This window comes from Balearica regulorum, chromosome 9, assembly GCF_011004875.1.
Source record: "Balearica regulorum gibbericeps isolate bBalReg1 chromosome 9, bBalReg1.pri, whole genome shotgun sequence".
In the NCBI taxonomy this organism is placed as follows: domain Eukaryota; kingdom Metazoa; phylum Chordata; class Aves; order Gruiformes; family Gruidae; genus Balearica; species Balearica regulorum.
The window spans coordinates 15,421,278-15,443,520 of record NC_046192.1 but is presented as its reverse complement, the minus strand read 5'-3'; the positions used below and the strand labels follow the sequence as shown (position 1 = coordinate 15,443,520).

General features: G+C 44.0%; 1 protein-coding gene across 3 annotated transcripts in view; it reads right to left on the bottom strand.

Moving 5' to 3' along the window:
• Positions 1-16,037, bottom strand: part of MB21D2 (Mab-21 domain containing 2) — a 62,395-nt gene extending 46,358 nt beyond the window's left edge. For 2 of the 3 annotated variants that reach the window (XR_012836788.1, XM_075761234.1), the window contains exon 1: positions 15,138-16,037. Coding sequence is in view for 1 of the 3 variants with exons in the window: in XM_075761234.1 (XP_075617349.1) it covers positions 15,138-15,348 (211 nt within the window). In the remaining 2 variants the exon portion in view is untranslated. Of the gene's footprint in view, positions 1-13,682; positions 13,742-15,137 lie in introns of those variants that run through there. The other variant, XM_075761235.1, reaches the window with a different exon arrangement.
• Between the last annotated feature and the right edge of the window lie 6,206 nt (positions 16,038-22,243).

Sequence of the window (22,243 nt, the reverse complement as noted above, 5' to 3'; positions counted from 1 at the left end):
TACTCGAGGAAGCAGGCTGCATTGTACACCAAGTCACAGGATTTCATGTCTATGTTTCACCAGTCTCAAGGGAAATCTATACAGAGGCTCCTAGCAGCAAGGGACAAAGCCACATTGAGTGACAACACTGAACAGTTCAGTATTTATTAGACAAGTACAAAAATAAAATAGCTTGCTGTAAGGAGCTCAGTGCTGAAACACTGAATTTCAGTTTTCTTGCTGCTTCAAAGATGCTTCAGTTGGGGAGGAACAAAGCCAAGAGCAGAGCTACTCAATCACTGTGTCCCAGGGGAGTGCCTGCACCCAGACACCAGTACAAACATCTCTCGCTCACATCACAGCCGTACCAGGTCTGCCTGGCGCTGCTCTCTAGAGCCAGACAGATGCCTGGATGTTGGCCAGCACACAGGTCCTTCACCAAACCACTGCTTGCTTGTTCTGTGAACAGCTCTGTAACTTGCTTTTGTCTTTCTCAGAAACCAAAGGTTGTCACAGGCTGCTGGCAGGGGAAATGCCTTCCTAAGAACTCAGAAATTTTGCACAGAGCTTGGAACTGCGACAGCAGTGATTTAACATCTACCATTAAAAGCAGTTTAAAATTTAATGGTCAGAGGATAATAAATCCTATCCAGACATTTGCAGCTTGCAGCCAGGCCATCAGCAGGGCAGAAATAGATTTGCTGCAAGGTGACCAGGAATGATTTTAAGTGTATTTTATAGAGAACAGAAGCCCTGGATTGTCTCAAACCACAGCTTTGTCCAGCATCTAGATGAGAAGACACAAGGTCAGGAAAGGAGGTACTCAAGCAACCAGTATTTGCCAGTTAAAATAGATGGGACCAAGAAATGAGGAATAAGGCAGAACAATGCTGAACTGCCGAGCAGAACTGGAGCATTATCCTCCTTGGTGCAGAACGGAACCCTAAAAATAACCTTGCCTTTTCCTCCAGAATCACACTGGGTTCTCATTTGGGTCCAGGTTGCTTCTTTTACTGCACTTAGCATCTCAAATAGCTTGAATCACTGACTAGTTATCAAGCATGGCACTGAACGGCTGCATGTGTAGGAACTCCGTGCTAACAGAGTTTGGATGGGACTCCAAGATGGAGCTTTCACAGATGCTGGTCACATGGATGTTCTGCCATACTGAGGACACAGATTGCACTGCCTTCCTTTGTCAGCAGGTTTTCAAAGCAAATGGGAGGACTTTTTGCTATCCACCAGAAGCAGAGACAGGGACTAAGGAGTGCATTCCTTCACTCCTTGTTACCATACCTGCTAGAAAACAAGCCCACAGACTCGGGCTGCCTTGCTGTGTGAGACACACACACAGCAGACACACAGGACACAGAGCTGTGGACAAAGCCAAGCAGGCGGTAGGGCCCGTATGACCAGCTTAGTTCCTATCTTCCTCCCGTATGGATCAACAGCAGACATTCCACATCCTCCAACAGGGACAACTCAAGTAGCTGGAGGCTAAAGACAGAGTTGGTTTAGCATGGAGGGGACATCAAAAGAGAGAGTTTTGCATCAGTGATACCAGCTCCATCCTCCACAGACTTTCTCCTTTTACCTCCTTAGATCAATTGCCTCCGTAATTTGGGGCAATACACCACTAACTACAGCCTCTTCGATATCCTAGTCACTAAAGTTTTAATGCCTTAAAAACAAAGTGATTGGGAGAGGGTGAGGGGTGAAGCTGTGCTCTGCCAGGGAAGGGAAGAGGCCTCTCTCCAGCTCTCTGATGTTGGCTCCTGCTGTTCTAATGGAACCTTACCCGTGAAAATAAATCTTTAGTCAAAGAATGCTGCAAACAACTACAATGGGGCTTTATTGTGGCAATACCAACCCGACCGCAACTTCTAAAGCTCTTGGTTGAACAGAGAGTGAGCAGCAGCAATCCCACACTGTGCTGAAGTCCACATTCCTAAAATTCCCCAGCACAGGCAGGCATGCTCAGAGTAGGCGACTTAGTGGCTATGGGGTTATTAGCTGAGAGTTCAGGTTCAGATGTGCCATGGGATGGAGGTCAGGGCATGGATACGCCTCCTTGTCTCTCCTGGGCTTTCATTTGAAAATCTTCAAGTGCTTTCAGCATAGCACCCCTCAGTGTCCTCTCTCCACCCACTATTGCACAAAGGGGTTTTTGCTTGCATTCCTCCAGTCGTTACAGCCTGAGTAAGTGCTGTAAGGTCTCTGGGGCCAGAGTGCAGGAGACCCACACTGCAGCAGCCTCCTGGGAGGTCTCATGAAAACAGCAGCAAAAGCTTCCACCCTTACCCACTACATCAGCGTGAGGGAGGAGGATGGCATTAATGCAGCAGGAATCAACAAGCCTGCTTGTTTCTTATTCCAAAGCAAAGACAAAGGTGGGGTTTGTTCAGCTAGGCAGTACGGCCAAGCCTTGCAAGAAAGGTAGGAAAAAATGTGGGTATTTTTGACTTTGGTTTGGACCGAGTCCCTTGAAATAAGATGGGCATAGGAGTATTTTATAAAGAAAAGTCAAAAATGGGAAATGCAGAAGAAAAATACTTCTAAGTGCTCTACACCTGTCCAGTACCACTGCTCCTCTGGAGACAAAGGGGACTGGGAGGAGGGGACAAAACAGGGGAAAAATTCCAATGCTTCAAGCGTATTTTGTCCTAACTTCAGAACAGGAAGGAGTCACTGAACCTTTCCAAGTTTTAGACTAGAGGAGAAATGGAAACAAATATTTGATTTTTGGGTATATTTTAGAAAAAATACAGCAGAGTTGCATTTTTTTAGAAAAAAAAAAAAGCAGAGTTGAAATGTAGCAGGAAGTCTGGACATAAACCAGCAAAATATAAGAGTGAAAGAAGGTCCCTAAATTCCCTGTGCTTCCAGCATGGGAACACATACAGCAATTGGAGAAAATGAACTGTGACAGTAGAGATTTAATTCCTATTATTTGGTAGAAGTTCTCTGACAAATCAGTCAAATCACACAATCCTTTTTTTAAGCTATTCATTTGCAGTGTTTAATAGGAACATTTTCAGCCTTAGACTCTGAGCGGTATTTGGCAGCTACAGTGCTAATAATAAACTGTTAAAATATCTTGCTCCTTCAGCTGACCAACTCCCTTAAAATGTCTTGTGGCAGAAGCCAATGTGCTGTTTGACCAGGAAATTAGTTGTCTTGGAGACATCTTCACATACAACAGCAGCTCAGTCCATCACTTTGAGTGACACCACCTAGCAATCTGCACATTAACTTCAAACAGAAAATGAGGATATCAAAGCCACTGAAAGAAAAATCATCACCTGCAAGAAACATGCTGTTCTTCTCCCATGCATTGCTAGCTGAAAGGAACGCTGCAGCAAGATGAGAGTTTTGATCTCAAAATGTGCTGCTACCTCCCTGTGTAACTAGGTCACTAAGAGGTTAATGGTGTTCTTGTTCATACAACCATTTATATGAAAATTATAATCTACGCTATTCTTTCAGAATCAGTTTCAGGTCAAACCTGCAGGTATCACTTCTAAAAAAGAAAGTTACCAAAAGGTTAGACAAAGAGGCAATCCAGAAGTGCCGCCACCTAGTTATAACTAAACGTCACGGATTAGGAGGAGGGTTATAACTACAAAGCATGCAGGCGGTTCTACAGCACAAGGCATCAGTTTAAAAAGACTACCAAGCAGTTATTTCCAAGGTAAACCACTAAATCCAGGTTATTATGTGGCCTGATGAAAAAAGATGTCTATCTTCTAGTCACCCTAGTGAATGCTAAAAAGAGATGCTATTCTCACAAATAAAAAGTAGAACCAATCCTGCCCAGCTCAAAGATATGGACAGAGATGCATACAACTCCCCCTCACCAGCTCTATACACATACACAAAATGCCAAGGAAGAAAGTGAGTGAAAGGCCAAATTAGATTCATGCCAATGCATGTATTACTCCATGTTTGGGACTCAAGATTGTGAACAATAGGACACAATGTCTTTAATTGCCCTCAAAACACATCTCTTACCTGGCAATAGGCCTTCTGTTGGGCTTTGTCCTGCCCCAAAAGACAGATCGGTGCTCTAGCAGGTGCTGGATCTAGCGAAACATGGATCAAAGCCATCCACCAAGCATCCTCAGTTCTCTTCAGCACATGGTCTGATGATCCAGCATAGTCAGAACTGACAGATGTTTATACCCTTCTGAGCACTGAGGTTCACTGGGGATGGCGTTTCCCCAAGGCCTTGTGCAAGCACAGAAAGATGTACTTAATGCATCAACATCTTTGCTAACTCAATAGCTTCCGAAACCGTAAATCTGTTAACTGTGGGTCTGCATATTTGCAGCACAGAACATACAGGCAAGTCTCCTGCATAATTTTCTTAGTAGTACCACATATGACTTGGAAGTAGTCCAATTCCTGTGCAAACAGGGGTACATGCAAAGGCCTAAAAACCAGGAAGAAAGACACCGTCCCTGTATAGAACATGCCTGCCAACAGCTCCAGTTAAAGGGAAAAAGAAAAGCCTTGTCCCAGCTGTAATGAAATGTTCCCCTGGGCAGCAAGAAGAGTAGCTTTGCTCACAGAATATTTACATCTCAGCTGAATTAGTTAATGTGTGTTGAACACTCTGAAAATTGTGAAGTGGTATATAAATGCTAAGGATTGTTATTTATTATTGTCTTGGTGCACAACAGCGGAAACCAGTGCCATTTACAGACGCGAATTAAGAACAACAGGAGGTCTATCAACGTGCTGTGGGTCTGGGGATTTTGTTCATTTGTCTCCTCCACTCCTGTCTCCCTCAGACAGAAATCTCTTCCATAGGACCCCTACAATCCTCACCAAGCAGGGCTGACCTTGGCTCAGTGAAGCCTGTCACAGTGGAAGAGCTCTGCTGAGAGGGGAAGAGACCTTCACCTGCAAACCTAGGTTATATCACTTCCCACCAGCACTCTTCTACGCTCCAAAGCACTGTCATTACTGCCCTTGAACAGCAAATATTTTCCACCTAAATTATTTGTTTGGGGCAAATAAGACAGAAAATTGAATAAAATAAAGGCACAATACACATTTCAAGGTAAAGAAAGGGTTAGTTCAAAAAAAGTTGAGAACTCTGTGACATACAGTAGTACAAGACAGTGATTCGTATATGCCAGCGATGTCTTACAAGACTGATCGCAGCATAAGAGCAGTTTTTTAGACACCAATTTCTTCACCTGCATTGTTAAGAAGCAGCTTAGATAAAAAGATGATTCTAAACCTCCTGTCTGCAACTTGGGTGAAGGAGTAAGAGGGATTGTCTAGTTTTTAAAGTAATTCAGGAGTGCCTTATGTTTCCAGAACCAGAATTTAGGTTTAAGAAGATCAAAATCACTTTTTTTTTTAAAACTTTGATTTTCCAGACTAACTTGTAACTTAAATCTGCAGCTCTGAAAAAGTGCAAATAGTTTTGCTAAGTGCTTACATAGCACATATTAATCCCTCCCCAAGATAATTATAATAACTGCACAGACATAGTCATTCTTTGATATTACAAGCCTGTGTCAAAGTGGTTATTTTCAGTATAACATTGCTGCCTCAACTGCATCCTTTGCACATTCACAAAATTCACGAGATATTGGGAAAAATTTGGGGTACAGAGTCAAGCTTTTACAGACAATGTAGCACATAAAACAAGCCTCTGACAGATGCTCAGTCAAACTGTAATAGTTCCTTTTTCTCAATACTGCACTTAGATGTGCATTACAGCTTGCATATTGGAAAAAAACCTCAGGTATTCAATTCAAAAGGTGAATTCAAGTGAATTCAAAAATTCACTCACAGAGAGACTTGCATTCCTCTTATTTTCCTCAAGTTACTGATTGTTTAGCACATGGCTGTCCTGTCTATGAAATACAGACATTTCAGCAACTCAAGCTTTGAGGGCGTAATATCTAGGGGCCAATATCAATACCTGATCTGCCATTCAGCACACTGTATGCAACTTTCAAAAGGCAAATTTCAGAGACAGAAGGCAACAGAGCCCCTGAAGTGTTATTACAGTGACATTCCCTCCTCTATTTGCAGACCTGCAAATTGTTTTATGAATACCATTCAATCAAAAGTTTAAAATAAACAGCAATTCACTGTCCATGCTGGAACAGAAGCAAGCTCTGCTGGTTGTATCACAAGGAATAACCACTGGAGAGCAGCTGTACAGCTATCCCTGTGTACACATTTGCATCCATACCCAGGCTTCAGAATCATATGTAACAAAGAGCAGCGGGTTCAGGCACCACTGAATCAATATAACCACACCGTTCTCAATGCTGGCAAGGAAGAAGTGTATTTAGAAGGAGATTAGGGTATTTCCCCCCTCCTCACAGGACAAGCCTTATTTCATTTGAATACAGTCAGGTTCTTTGTTTGCACTCAACTCCAGATTCCTCAGTGCACCAGGCAATGCTGTACAATCACATTCAAGAGTGGCAATGTACAAAAAAAGTTTACACGAATTGGTCGCAAAGTACCTACAAGAGCTTGCAAGCTCCTGCAAAATGCCCTCTAGAGCAGGTTCCTGTAGCACTGAGCTAGGGACAGAGATTAGAGTTATCAGCTTTGACACTCAGCAGGAATGTGTCACAAAGGATTAAATCATTATATCATGAAGTGTCAGCAAACGCAGCCTTCCTGCTGTTCTACCACTAAGTTATACATTAATTAGTGAGGTACAAAACAAACATGAAATATCTCCAAGCATCTGCCTGTGGATCAGGCCCAGCCAGAGCTATTAGCACAGGATTCGTTTCCAAGAGGAGTCACTCAAAGCATCATCGGCTCTTCAAGAGATCCATTAAAATGCAGAGTAGAAGTGCTGAAGAGAAAAGCACAGAAGCTAATTGCAGTGTCTGTCTTAGCATTTTTGATAGCTGTTTAATACAACTCCTTCCTCACCACCTCAGCACCTGATTTTCTAAACAAGGTCATATATGCACCACTGATTAAAAACATCCTTCATTGAGAGGTGTGGAGCAGTGTCGAAAGATCCTACAACAGGAACAGGAAGGAGAGTTAAGACATTTTAGAACAGAAAAAGTACATGGCCTAACAGACTATGCAGTAAAGTAACTTTGTTATTTCTAGATGCAACTGCAAGTGTTCCCTAGCAGCTCAGCTGTTCTGGACCAAACCTTTCATGAACTTTCACTGTTTCAGTGGGTGGAAGAAATTCTGGATGGTCTGATTGCAAGCCACAGTAGAGAAGATCTAAGCAGACCAACAACATCCCACACGTAAACCTCTACATTTCATCTAAATCGTGACCTCAGAAAGGTGTCATGGGAAAAAAAAAAAATATTCTCTGCCAGTTCCTTATGGCTATCCCAGCAGGATTTCTAGCTTTGGCCATGTCTTGTATTTTTCCGTTGCTTTCTGTCCCAAACTGCTGCCTTCTACTGCTTGGCATTGCCCGACCCTGCCAAATTACATCAGCATGCAGACTGTGGCCAGGATGCATTCTTTAAACTAATTTGTCCCAATTTTGTTTTGGGATCCCTTCAGTATAAAATAAGATTACTTGCTAGAACTGCCTAACTGGGTCAGGTTGTAATCTCTCTCTCAGAGGCTGAACTGTACTTGATCTCGATGCCACTAGATCAACACCCAATGACAGAGCAACTATTTGCCTTCACTAAATACTTTCTGAGGTTAGACTCTCAAAAACAGACTTCATTTTCCAGCTTCAGCCTCAGAGGGTTGCACCCTATCATGACGAACAGCAACAACACAATGCTCCGCTGTTCTGGTACCACTCCACCTTTCACAGATTGCTGAAGCACAGGAGATGAGGAGGGCTTTGGGTAGCACCAAGATCCCATGACATTCAGAAGCTTGCGCAGGTCTGTGAAAATCTGGGGGCAGCTCAGAATGGAACATAGGTCTAGGGTGTCCTGACTTAGTGTTTTACCTACAAAATTATTTTCTTAGGGTGAAATGGATGCCACCCCCCTCCTGTTCTACAAGCTGAAGCCACCCAGTGCTGTACAAACTTCTGCCCACAGCCCTAAACATGAGTGGGTGGAAGTAGCTACTGCTGCTGTTTCAAAGACATGAATATTATGAACCTTAAGGTAATTAATCACCCCCACTCAGTGGTATGCAAATTGTACTTTTGACACCAGCATGCTCATAACAAAATGCATTAACAACCTTCTAATTAAATCCTTTAAATTAGATTAAAATCATACTGACAGGTGAAATATAATGCATTAAAAGGATTGTTCTAACTTCCTTAGCATCAAGTGTTTATTAAAAGGTCAAAAGTCAAGTATGCTGGGGAGAAGGGAATCTATCTTCCTCAAACTGAATGCTACAGCACATGTTGATTCCCTTACAACCTGAAAGTCACTGAAATGGTGCTTTCAAAGAACTGCAGGAAGTTTATCTAATGCAGAAGTACATGATTCAGGGACCTGTCAGGTTGGCTGAAGTACTAAGGCGCAGATTAATCCACTCAGTCCACGACAATTTCTATTTGCAGTAAAAAGGAATGCAACAGAATGGTAGAAATGAAAGCAAGCAGTGGAGTTCACTTTATTAAAGACAGCAAAATCCATAGCGGCATCTGTCAATTGGAACATCAGTTGCTGCTGAAAGATTTATTTTGAATGTCTCATAAGCCGCCTTCCAGTTGCATTAGGAAAAAAAGAAGCCAACCCTCATATTTTTTTTAGCCAGACAGTAGGACAGGTTTGTGCTAACAGAAGTCATAAACCTTCACTGGATATAAAATCCATAGTTTGGATGGGGAACCTATGAAATATGGTTGCAAGTTCCAATAAAGCTACAGTTCAGTCTCCTGAACTCACATTGCACTACTAGTGATCAGAACAAGACTTGAGCAAATAATTCGAGACATCCACCTCAAGGTCATTTTTCAGCTCTCTCACCCTTGCTCCCATGCAGACACACTCCTCGTTTCTCAGCAAGGGACGTTCTATAGAGTACAACATCCAAACCTGCCTTTGGCTCTAGCTCCCATGATAGGTCCTCTGCTTTTCCAAGGAAAAAAGCAGGGCAGATACCCTTCTTTGCTTCCCCAGAACTCCATCTACTCTACTGCTTGTTTCATACCCCAAAGACAGGCAAATTAGAGAAAGTCTAAACATAATATAGTATGTTGTGCAGATGAATGGACTGGTACCCTCAGGGAATTTTATCTCCTTGTTCAGAGGATAGCAGGGGAAGCTACCAATAGGCAGAATTAATGGTTTCCTTTTAGGATATGGAACTTAACCCATCCTAGCTGTAAGTTGCTAAGGGAAAACCTGGCTCAGGAGATATGTCACCCTACATAATGCATTCCTTTATTTAAGCCCCTCTTTTCATAAGAAATAAGCTACAACTCTTGCTTCTCAAGTTAGTTTCATACACTAGCATCACCCAGCCATAGGTAATGGACTCAGTGGCAGGTCATTTTCTTAGACTCAAAGAGAATGGAGAGGTCTCTGCCAGAGTCTCTACCTGCAGCTGCCACCACAAGGTCTCACACAAACATGCCTGGAGGTGCAGTTGTCATCTCTATCACTGTTCACAGTGTCATGCTGAAACAGCCCTGGCAACTGAAGCCCCCTTGGCTGGAGGTGACAGCCAATCTCTTGGCCTTAACCACATTTCTTCCTGGCACTTTCTCACCTAACTGATCTTGCAGAGTACAAACAGCTGGAGTCCGATCTGGACAGAGCAGGGAACACACGGAAGGGTTTCAGAGATGTGCTTGGGAAAACCATTTTTGCAGCAAAAGGACTGGGACATGCACAGGGGCAAGAGTGTACATGTCAAGGTCCAAGAACAGATGCAAAAGTTTTAGCTGTACAGGAGATGGTTAAAGCCAGCAGGAACCTGGCATTTGTCAAAGAGAAATTAAGACAGACAATCCCAACTATCCAAAAGACTTGCACAGCTTGGAGATTCCCTTTGAGAAGTCTAGGCAGGACTATTACATCCCAAGTCTCCTTTAAACTGGACTCTGCCTACAGGCTGCTCTGGGTCTCTGAGTACACGTCCGTCTTATAAATCACCAAAGCTATAATAAAACATGTCCTCCAGCCTTCCTGAGCAATGTTGTATTTGCCTTTAATTTAGCTTCACCTACAAAAATAGCCAGCTGCCTAAATGAAAGTTGAACAACTGGTTTCTGACTAGAATTGTTCCAAATGTTTTAGCATTCATGCAAAGTCATGTGGAAGAAAAAAGGAAAAGTCAAAAACCCAACAACTCACGTATCCTGGTTACCATCCTCCACTATAATTATAAAATTGCCCTTAAAACATAATTGCATAATTGGACTTGGCAAGTATTCACCCAAATCTTTTACAAATATTTCCGCAGACTGAAGGAACAGGCGGTGGGCAGTCTGACAAGCCTGCCATGAGAATTTGTGCCCTTAGGACATGTTCCTAGCTATTACACTAAATACTTTGCATCACAGCTTAATGTTTCAAAACAGTAGTTGAGCAAGTGAAGTACCAGCATCTTAAAACAAATTGACAAAAAAGATTTTCAAGCTATTTTCACTGCACACATACATGGAGCAGCGATCCCTCTGAACAAAGAGACAGAGGAGGCTACTGATCATTTTTAACTAGTTACAGAGAAAGAATCCTCAGTTAGATGAAATTGGTTGACTTCTGGTAGCTATAACCAAACAGAAGCTACCAATGCCTTGCTGGATTATTTTCCTAGCATAGCACCCTGTCCCGTAAGGAAAAAAAACACAAAACCCCCACAACCTCAAATGCAAATACAGAAACATGCAGCCTGAAGAGAGAGGGGAGACCCAACAGAATCCAGAAATGAAATCTGCAATACAGTAAGGTTGTTTTTAACAGCTGTGCATTATGCATTCAGCAGCACAGGGAATGCCAGCAGGGAGCCTTTATTAACATAGGCTTCGGAGTACAGTGTGCTCCTATCATGATTGGCCTCTCTTGAGAAAAGGCGCACACACACAAAAGACTTAACTCTAGGGAGATCACTCCAATCCTGTTGCTATTTCATCAGCTTGACACCACAACAGAAACCAGAGAATTTCTGTGATGTACCATAGACAAACAGGTAACATGTCCTACAATGCCTGAAATCTAATCTACAACAGAAGGTTTCATCAGCAAGTTACACCAGGTAGGGAAAGGGAGAAAAAATGCTGCACAAACGCACACAAAAGACTCACACTACCAATGTTGTTTAGCTATACAGACCTCAGGTACACGGGAGAACTGTGGAATGCTCCTCTTGTAGAAGATGCTAATAAAAGCAAGCTGTTGTCAGGACACCTGTGTTCTCAGCTCAGCAATCTTCACCTCCACTGCACATGTTTTAATGGCCCGTTAGTCCAAGAAACAGCTGGAAGCCTTGCTACAGATGTAGAGGCCCAGCAGGGTAACTCACTCCATTTGGGAAGTTGGTATTGGCAGCAGAAACCTTTTGCTGATGTCAGCTCTGCCTCCACTAGGAGACTTGCCTCTATCACAAACACTTGTTAGCACACCCAGCTCAGCACTGGGCAGACACCAGAGAAAAGGGAAATGATCTCAGATTAGGTTCACCACCTCTCCTGTATCAGGTGGTGATACAAGCTCTCTAGAGGTCTTGTCAACAGCTCTAAGTCGCAGCTGGCTGCAAATCCTCAAAGTGTGCCCTGTCCTGGTGAGCAGCTCCAGTCCTCTCCTGCAGAACTGAGATGCAACCACTGAAGTGACAAAAAGATACACTAGACACCTTAAAAAAAGGGCCACTTTAGCAGCAATTTAAAACAGTCCTTCCCCTGATTTGGGGGGAGAGAGCAATGAGAGGAAAGAGGATGGCATGAAATGTCCTGAGCATCCCTCTTCTGACTCTACAGAAAAGAAGTCTCATGATAGGAAAGGGAAACAAAATACCAACCCAAAGAGCTTGAAAACTGCTCTAGCTGACTGAACGCCAATGTGCCGGTGTGTGCCTGGAGCGGAAGAAATAGCTCTGTATCATCTGTATTTATTCATACCTCCTTGCTCTTTTCTTTTCTTCTCTTCGTTAAAAAGTAAAACACAAAAGTCAGTATCCCTAATAACATGATCTGGTTTGAGGCAGCAATAGCACTAGAAATTTCAAGGGGCTGTTTAATATGCAATGTTCTAGTTCCCAAGAGCATAATAGATGGCTTTTTCTAAGCCTAGCACATCTGTGTGTTACAGCACTTTTTTGTTTAGGAGCTGAACAGAAAGAGACAGGTAGCATTTAATAAAGAAGTTTCCTGGAAGTACTTGTACTGCAGGAACAATACTCTCTAGGCCAGGGACCCCTAAAAGGTTTTCTAATATGAATGCTATGCACCTCTCATCACAATAGCAGCAAGTGCTTTAAAAATCAAAATATCATTGACTGTAATATCATTACTTGACAAAAATACTCCTTCATCACTCTTTAAGCACAAAAAAACCCAAAACCGAGCCACCAGGAGAGTAAGTAATTAGCTCTTTTAATGACTGGCAGGCAGAGTCTTAGTCTCCCAGTCACTCCCAGGCATCCCACTGCCCAGAACACAAGACTGTCTTTTCTCCACCCATTTTCTTGATTAATATAGTCTTCCCCTCCTTTGAGGCTCAGTTACACCTGTGTCAAAGAGAGAAGTAATGATCAGGCACAGCTCAGTGTGAGCACAGGAAGTTACTCAGCAGAGGCACCAAAAGATACCTGTTGTTTCAGAGTAGGCTGTTAGCAAGACTATATGGTCTTGGTGACTACAAAGGATGCCCAGGAATTGCCCGCATTCAGAACATACTCACTTCCCCCACCAGATAGGCAGGTCACTCACAGTCCTATGCTAATGGTTGGGCCACAAGATTTTGGACAAAGACATAACAAGCAGTACCTCTTCCTAATTTTATCATAGCCCAACTCTTGAGATCTCCCAGAATTCAGTCGCTAATAGCCAGGGCAAGACAACACAGACAAAAAAAGAGTTAATATAAACAGAGAGAAAAGATCTGACCTAGAGGGCAAGCCATGCAGAGTACAAACATCTGAGAATCCGCACAAAGTCTCCTCGCCTATCACTCATCCACGAATTACGCACCAATGTAATTAAATCAGGAAAGCTACGTTTAATTTTCTTATCATCACCCGATGAGATAAGAGCAGTACATATGGGAGGGATCAGGCACAGGGGAAAGAGCTATTTATTAATAAGTTAAGTCCTTTTAGATTTAAGAGCCTTTCTGGCTAAGAAGGGTCTGATCCACAAACACAACTTCTGGGTCTAATAAAGACAAATGAGACCCCCCATCTTCATTTCTGTCCTGGGCTTGGTCCTTAAGTCTCTTTGCTTTCACCAACAAGTCTCATTAAAATTGCCAGGCATAACTTAAATAGAAATATAGCTTTTGTTTAAACCCTGGTTTTAGTCTCTACATTTAAAACTGAAGAACACTCATCTCCTAGCCATTATATTAACAAAGAGAGCCACATTAATTTATGATTATTTCTAAACAGCCTAAGGCTCCCTGTTTTCATGAACAGCAAGGCATTAAGGTGCATTTGCAGAAATACAAGGCATGTTCCAGCCTGTTCTTCTGTCTGTCTTCTATTGCCGTCTCCCGCATGAGGCAGGAAGAAATGCTGCGGTCCCTGTCCCCTGCAAAGACTAGTAATGCTTAAACAGGATCATACAAAGCTTTCTCTACTTGCTAGCCACACACCCAGAACTGCTGCTCTGGCTGTTTTCTCTCCACTCTTCTTTGCTTCATCCCATCCAGCCCTGCTTCCTCAGCCAGTTATTTAAAGCCCTGACTGAAAAATGTATCAGATCATAATAGTGGATGACTTCCACAGGATGAGGGTTTCAGTAACAAAAATCCTACAGGCTTTGATGCAACCATGGCTTCACCACATCATTTTTTTTTTAAACAGGAAGGGAAAAATATTTATAACAGCAACTATAAATATACATGCTACTGACTTTTCAACTTGTTGTCCTTGTTCTTGAGCTAAATTTAGTCTGCTATATCCTGTCCAGCCCTTGATGAAAAAGCAATACACATTCAAAATTGTGCAAATCCCACAGCAGGCAGTTATACTTATCCAGGTACTTTACCAGATAACCATATGGACAGGTAGATTCTTGTTTAGTGAGTGTAGGTATGTTCATGGCTATAGAGGAAGAAGTCTATTATAGTGATTACCCCCCAATATAGAAAATAATTATTATTGAAATAGGACAGCTCTGTGCTTCTGCAAGAGAAAAGTGATGTAGTTTATTCACAGTGTACATGTAGACCATACACTTGTTTTGTGCCATATATGCTTTGAGGGAGTATGTGCACCTCTGAGCTACAAAGAGCCATTCACTGCCACACCTGCTGTTTACCCATGTCCTTATTTTACATGCAGAAATGTTTGAGATATTGATTCAAACCTGGATGACTGATTTCAAGGTCCAACCTGCACGTTAAAGAGCATCCTTTCATATCCTGAAGGCTCTCATTCGTGTGGGTGATTTCTTAGTCAAAACAAGGTAAATATCAGGAACTGACTACCTAGAGAATCAGAGTCGTTAGTCATTCCACCGGTAATCTTAAGAAGCCTTAGTCATGCCAGAGCCTAGGTGATTTCTGCAAGGGCCAACACATGTTTCACCCTGGTTTAAGGATCCCTGCCCGTGATTCAAAGTTTCACGCAGATGAGGACTCCCCGGCCACAATCAGACTTGCTCCACTCACAGCAAGTTTTGCAACCTAAGCAAGAAACGCAATTCAGAGGATGCTCCTGTACAAGCATCCGCCAGTCTAATAACCAAAATAAGCGCTCCAGAAAAAAAGATCTGTGTTTCCTACAGCCTTGATAGTTGAGGGGAAAAACAATGAAGGGTCGGGCTTGCCTCGCCTCCAGCCCTGCTGGCTTTCTCGGGCACCGGCCAGCTCTGCGATCCAGCCTTTGCTCTGTGCTTATAAATACATCGCTGCTAAAGACTAGGTGGATGGGATAGGAAAAAATAGTTTTCTGGGGGTGAGACCCGCCCTGCGGCCGAAGACTCCCAGGCCGGTGCGCCCGCAGCGCGGGGAAAGGGTCTCCGGTGCCGCCCCGCCGGGGTGCCCTGCCCCGGGGTCCCCGGCCGGCATCGCCACTGCCCCCGCCCCGCACGGTCCCTGCCTTACCCAGCATGGAGAAGATGAAGTCCTTCGCCGTGTGGATCTCCAGGGCTCGCTGGTCGTCGTACTCCCTCTGGTCATGCTTGGTGAATTCCTGGATGAGTTTATTCAATTCCTCCACCCTGGCTCCCGATCGGAAATCCAGCTCCGGGAAGGCAGGCTTGCTGTTGGTGCCGGCGGACCCTGCCTTGCTGGCGAGAGGCGCCGCCATCTTCATGCAAAAAAAAAAAAAAAAAAAAAAAAAGGAAAGAAAGGGAGAGACGGAAAAAAAAAAAAAAAAAAAAAGGAGGGGTTTGTACTGTTGCAATGGAAGAATGCAAGAGGCGCCGCAGCGCAGCGGCAAGCCCGGGCGCGGGGGCTGCCTGCGTGGCGCGGAGCGGGGCCCGGGAAGCGCGGAGCGGCGCCGGGCGCCGCGATCAACAAGCGGCCGCGCCGGCTGAGCCCCCGCCCGCGGCACCGGGGAGCCGCCCGCCCGCCGCCGCGCTGGGGGGGCCGGGCCGGAGCCGAGCGGCGCGGAGCCGCCTGCTGCCGGGGCCGGGGGCCGCGGGGGGGGCCTGCTCCTCTGCCGGCGTCACGGCGGGCGGGGGCTGAGGCTGGAGCCAGAGCCTTTTTTCTTTTTTCTTCTTCTTTTTTTTTTTTTAATTTTAAATTTAATTTTAAACTTCAGCAAAAGCCTTGTCCTGCAAGTGGATTAATAACCAGCTGGGAACTCTGCTCCTCCCACATGTTCCCGAGGCATTCTGCCTTTATTCTTTTTTTGCACCATAAGGCATCCTGAAGATTGTTTTTTATATATATGTACACACACACATATATATGAAGTAATTTTATCATATGTCTTAGAAGCAATGACCAAGACAAAGTATCCTCACTGCTGCACTTGAGATCAACCCTGCCTAGAAGCTCCTGGGAGCTACATAGACAAAGGGTAGGAGGGGAATAGGGATCTCAGAAGACTTGCCTGAGGTCAAGCAGCCTGTGGCAAGGAGCCCAGACCTCTGATCTCCATCTATTCCCCCATCATCAAGACTACATGCTTTTCTTCTGTATGTATTCTTAATGTCTGCTAACTTTTCAACCTGCAGTGGTTTTCTCCCTTTAGCCTGATCTTCTGTGCCTTGTCCCATCATTGAACATATAGAGCACAGTCCGTTATTTACCTTAGTGCATCCACTGGAAGAACTGTCTGTCTTCCTGCCCAGGGAGCGTACAAATATATTGTGTTAGCCTTCTACAGGGCATTTCAGATGCTATGGCATTGATGCACACTGCTTGGATATGTATTATCCTCTCAAGATTCCTGGCAGGAAACAAAGCTTTCAGCTCAGTCCCAGACTACGGTAAAATGTGTCTACCAAAATTGGACATGAGGCATTCAGAGAAAAAACAGGAAGGGGAAACTAAGCTCAGTGTGAAGAAGTTACAGGCTGATTTCTCTGATGCATAGTAAACACAGATGCTAGTGTTTACACCTGAGCTTAGGCATGTGGCTTGGTTCCTCTGGACCACTAATCTTGATCAGAAATGGGAGTTCAGCACCTTGCAGTGGGACCTTATCTGAAACAAGAATGATAATGAAGGGTAGGTTTGGACCCTGTAACAGAAACCACAGCCTATTCGAAGGAGAATGGGTGATGCCTCTGGCTTTGTCCTGTAACCACTTAGCTTCTGAGGGCACTGATCTGCTCATTATCTAAGAAATGATGTCCCAAAGGTAAAGGTAGGAGTGCGTGCGTGTGCATGCACATGCCCTCTGCTGGGTACACAGGCCCTATTGTGTTCAGATACTGCTCGCAGCTGACTCTGACACACATCGACTTCATTCACCGTCTGAGCCTTGGTGATCAGCTGCATTGTCACATGAACCTCTGACCGGCACCATGTTTGACTTTGACCAAGCACCCTTCTTCCATCTCCATCCCCAGAAATGTCTACAAATAAAGACAATTAACTGATAGCCTTAACATAATGCAGGATCTCAGTTGCAGAAGAGCAGTTGGCAGTGTTCAGCGTTGCCTGCCCTGCAGGATTAGTTCTGCTAACCCAGCTCAGCCCATGGCCTCCCACGCTGGCCTGCTGTGCCCACTGCCTGTCTGAGCACTCGGGACCTCTCGCCTCCTGCCCCTCTCCGGGGTCGAGAGCCCTGTTGCTATTTCTCGGCAGCGCCTTTTCGGCTGGGGTGGAAATCTCAGACGGGCGGACAGCTCCCTCTTGTGATAACACCGCTCCCACGGAAGTCACACCAGCTCCCCAACCCCAAGCCAGTTCCAAGACCTTCTGTTCTGCCCTGTCCGTCTCTGGACATCTGTAAGTGCCCTGTGCGCCGCCATAATCGTTTCTCGCTGTGTGGACATGCTTGTTTCTCTTTCGTGTGGTGCAACTGCTAGCAGCTATGATGATGTATGCATCACTGGCACCACCTGGCAAAGTACCCTGGACATTTTGATACCAGCTACGCTTTTCATCCCTAACCCTCCTGCCTCATCTTTTTCAAGATGATGTTCTCCACAGGCTTCATGGACTGGGTAGCTTGCTTTCCTAACCATATCTTATTTGCTGCAATGTATTTCAATACCGGGACTTCTAGTAGCTTCTTCATGAGCATTTTGTCTCAGATTCTGTCTTTCAGTGAGCCTCCAAATGGTCACACTGACTCTCCACCTACATCAATCACAGACTTACATTATCATTTTTCCCCCTTTTCATTTACAATGTTTAAATCCCATTCAGCAACAGCTTCATAGCTAGCTTTGCTGGAATTCACTAAACACCTATTGGAAACATAAAGTGCTTCAGAAACAGCTAATGCCAGAAGCAATGGAGGTTTCGGTTTGATTGCCTTTTTTAATGGCACCTCTGCTTGAAGATACAATCACTTTCATATTTGCAGAAAGTTTCATTAGATCAGGATGTTAACTGCTTCATGCTTCTTGCTCATCTGGAGTTTGTTTTATTCCTGGAACCATGCATTATTCAGAAATTTCTTAGAACCAAAGAATGTTCTTTATTTAGTGTCTGAGCTCAAACCAATACTGTTCACCAAGAGCAGCATCGAACAAGCAGTTTTAATTTTCTTCAAGAGTCTCTGACAGGTACCGTACCTCTCTGCCCCACCTCAGCACTAAGAGAAATTCTTCTGCATGAAAAGCAGTTGTACTTGCAAAAGGAGGAGTATTTTTGCTACCTTCTTTGGTAACCTTTGAATGGGCTTGGGTTCCTCAGTAGCAAGTGGGATCTGCCGCACTGTCACGTGCTTGTTAATACACTTGAAACTGTATCAGTTTGCAATTTTACCTCATCACATCAGTGCAATTTAAGATCTCCAAATAAATACACAGTTAATTCAAGTCTTACATAAATCAAGCACTGGGGATTACTTGAGCAAATAAATGAGAATGAGATTGCAAGTATGGTTGACCAGGAGTTTTTCTACCAAATCTTTTTTCTTTCTGAAATGGAACTCTCTGTGGAAACATTACAGCATGCTCAAAGCTCCTCTCATGAGCATTATTTGGGGCCTAGGAGGAATCTATGGCCTCTGCCATATCGGGCCCAAGACTTACCAACAAGGACATTGACCTTATTCGGGAAAGGGATTGAACACCCTGACTACTAAACTGATTCTCATCTGCACTGGAATCTGTGCCCTCCCTCTCACATGCACTTTCTCCCATGTGTTTTCTCTTTCCTTCAAAGTGTCTTCCTCTTTTCCTCCTGTAAAACAGACTTCCTCTTCTTTTTCTCCTGCAGAACAGATATCCTTTTTTCTGCTCAGTGCCACTTCCAGCATTTAGAAATAGAACAGGCCACAGAGAAATGAAGCGAAAGAGAAGAAATAACTGTTCTCACTTCTGTAGCATGACCTGAGACCTCAAGATGCTTTTCACACTTGAATAGGCTGTCTCAAAAAAACTGCTGGATAGCAAGTGAGTATTAATACCACCATCCTAAGACTGGTGGAACAGTTCTGCAGTAGCTATGAAAAGCAATTGGCCCGGGATACCAAGGGAGAAAGACCAGGCAACCCAGGGCCTGATGCTCCGTGCATCTCATTTAGATGCTGCAAACTGGTAGAGAGAATTAACTGGAACAAGATCCAGAAATAAGATGGAGCCTCAGATACATCATCTTAGGATATTTCACTATAATTACTATATGGTAATTAGCAGAATGAGCTAGATGCATCCCTCATTTCATAGAAATTGTACCCAGATTTTCTGGGGCTAAAAGCAGACTCAAGAAACATCTTCCCTTTCTGTACTTAGCACTGAAGCAGCTGTAGCTCAAAGTTTCATGTGGCAAGGGGCTTCACCAAGAACAAAATTACTGACTGGAAGTGCTCTATTTTTCCAATCTGGTGGCTGCAATTTCTACTTCATTATTGTAGTACCTTCTAAGCTGTTCAAGGGCCCTTTGTGCCTTGTGTTGCAGAAACCTGGTCTTGGCCTATAGAACAAGCTGTCTGTGCAGATAAGAAGAGCGACACAGAGCAGGGAAGTGAGCCGTGCACAGGGAGGGATTCGCTCAGCGGCAGACCAAGGATCCTGCTGTGCCATCCTCCTCCCTCTGCTTCACTGGCTCTGCACCCAGCTCTGCTCCTCCCACTAATAGCTGAACCCAGGCTGAGATTTCCCTCTTTTCCCTTTTCATGCCTGTACACTTTCTCTGTGTGGCCTTAATTTCCAGATCTGTGACAGTCCCAGGAGGAAGGAGCCTAGAGTAGCATTTCACATTTATCAGGACCTCACTTTCACTAGGCTGCCCTGGTGATATCCTCATGTACTTCAGTTGCTTCGCTGCTATTCAGGTCTTTCCCTCCACTAGCAGTCCCTAGTCTGGTTCTGGGGTGAGGCATTTTGGTACTCCTGGACAAGATTGGAATGTCACATCATGCCATGACACCACCAAAGCACTCCTTGTGCTTCTCTGCATCAGGACTTTCTCTCATTCTGGTGCCAGAAACTTTGCCTCTATTTCACACACCCCAAAAATGTCTTCAAAACAGCAGTTACAGGTAGCAAACTTCAGGCTCCACAAGGCTGGGATCAACAAAGCCCAAGTTTAGTGTAGACTCAGGGCAAAGAAAGTATTTCATATGATGTTTGGACTCACGATCTCTCCCTGGCTCTGCTATTCAAGTTGCTTGCTTTAAAGGGGCAGGACTTGGAAGGAACTGCAGTGAACATAAAGTCACACAGCCCCACCAGAGCACTCCCAGACTCTGGAGATCTGGAGCTGGCAAGGCATTTGGCTCCTGCTCTGTACCCAGAGCTCCCCCTTGCCTTCCTCATTTATAGAGGAAAGCCAGTTCCATTCTGGCCCATGGATCTCATTAATTTCACCACCTGGAGCTGTCTCCACATGGCGACATGTGTGGTATCAGCTGCAAGATTTGCCAGCCAAAGCAGCATGGATTATACCCAACTCTGTGCCTCTTCAAATACCTAGTATGTCTCAGATATTTCCCAGAGACCATGAGAAGCTCTGCCTGCCCTTATTCCCCTTCCAGTCACTAGAGACTTTGTCTAAGTTAGTGTCTGTAAATAAAAATCTGGGTGATTTACAGGCACAATTTCCATATGCAAAGATTATGATAGATCAATATCACCCAGCACACACCACGATCTTGACACAGTTGTAAAAAAGAGTATGTTGTCTCTTTGACAGACTTAAACTTTTCCTCTGGATTAAAAAAAAAATAAATGCCTCCCCCTGTGAAGAGGTGTGATCTCCTACATCCTGTCAGCAGAACACAGCATCCAGCCGTCCACATGACAGTGGAGCTGTGCTCATTAAAATCTTTTGAAACAATGGCATTGCATCTGTTGTAGCCAGCCTCAAAGTACCCATACTCAGGATGCTTAAAACATTTTCTAAAAGAATAGCAGATGCTTAGTGCATATCCCAAGCTAGAAATGTTTCTTGCTCATATATCCACCAAGGCTTTTGAAGTAAGGTTCTAAGAAGCAGACTCCTGATTCTCAACCAGCTTCAGACACTAACTATTGAAATACCCCAGCCAGATCATTTACTATTCTTGCCTCAGTGTCCTTTTTCTTTGGTGAAAATATACTGGTGATCTGTTTATCTCATTGTTGTTAAGTGTAATTAGATTGTACACAGACACCTTTGAATTTGATCTGATAAACCTCATAGTCTATAGGTGGGTTGTCCCAGGGCCTCTGTAAGCAATGTTTGGAAATATTTCTGCTGCTCATTTCCCAGGCTTATGTAAACATTCTGTCATTAGTTTTGTTTTGAAATTGGGATTATCTCAAGTAGTAACATTTGGATTTAGATCTGAGCAGTGTTGAGTGTTGTAGTGTTGCACTGGAGCTAATGCTCTGGTACAGGGATATGGCCAGAACATGAAATCCCTGATCTATGTGCAAATTGCCCCTACATGGAGAGGATACAGCTTTGATGTTTGCGTTTGGTTCCATATATAATAAATAAATTCTGGTGGGGCAGATTGGAGAATACAAACAGCAAGGCACGCTCCCTTACACATCTACGTGCATTATGTATGGCTTGACTACACTCATTGCTATTGTTCCTTTGTAGCTAATTACTTGTATTACAGTAATATCAAAAGCCACAAATGGGAATCAGGGCCCTATTGTACTGGAAACCAGATATAAACATAATGAAGAACTGGTCATTAGCAGTTCTGTTTCATTTCACTGTATGCACAGAGACCTCACTCAGCAACTCTCTTCCTACTCAGGAGCTTAGAAAAACCAGCGGGTCTGTGCCTGCAGTGATGTATAGATCAGGGGTGAGAAGACCCAATTACACCATTTCTCCTGTGCCTACCCTCTGCTCACAAGGTGGCTACCAGCAGCAGTTTAACCCTCACATCACACTCTGGAGGTCCTGAGAAGATTTCAACATGCTGCTTTTCATGCAGACTCTGTTAAATAACAACTGTCCTTGTGATTCAGACATAGTTGCTACTTCTTTGGAGCCTCTTAATGTACCAATCCCAGCATCATTTGTTATTTAAAATCCCACACTGAGTTCACAGGTGATTCAGTTCTCCAGACCACTGGGTAGTAGTTGTAGCTGTAAAAGATGGGTATTTTTCCAAGTTTGAAAACAAGAAAGGCTCC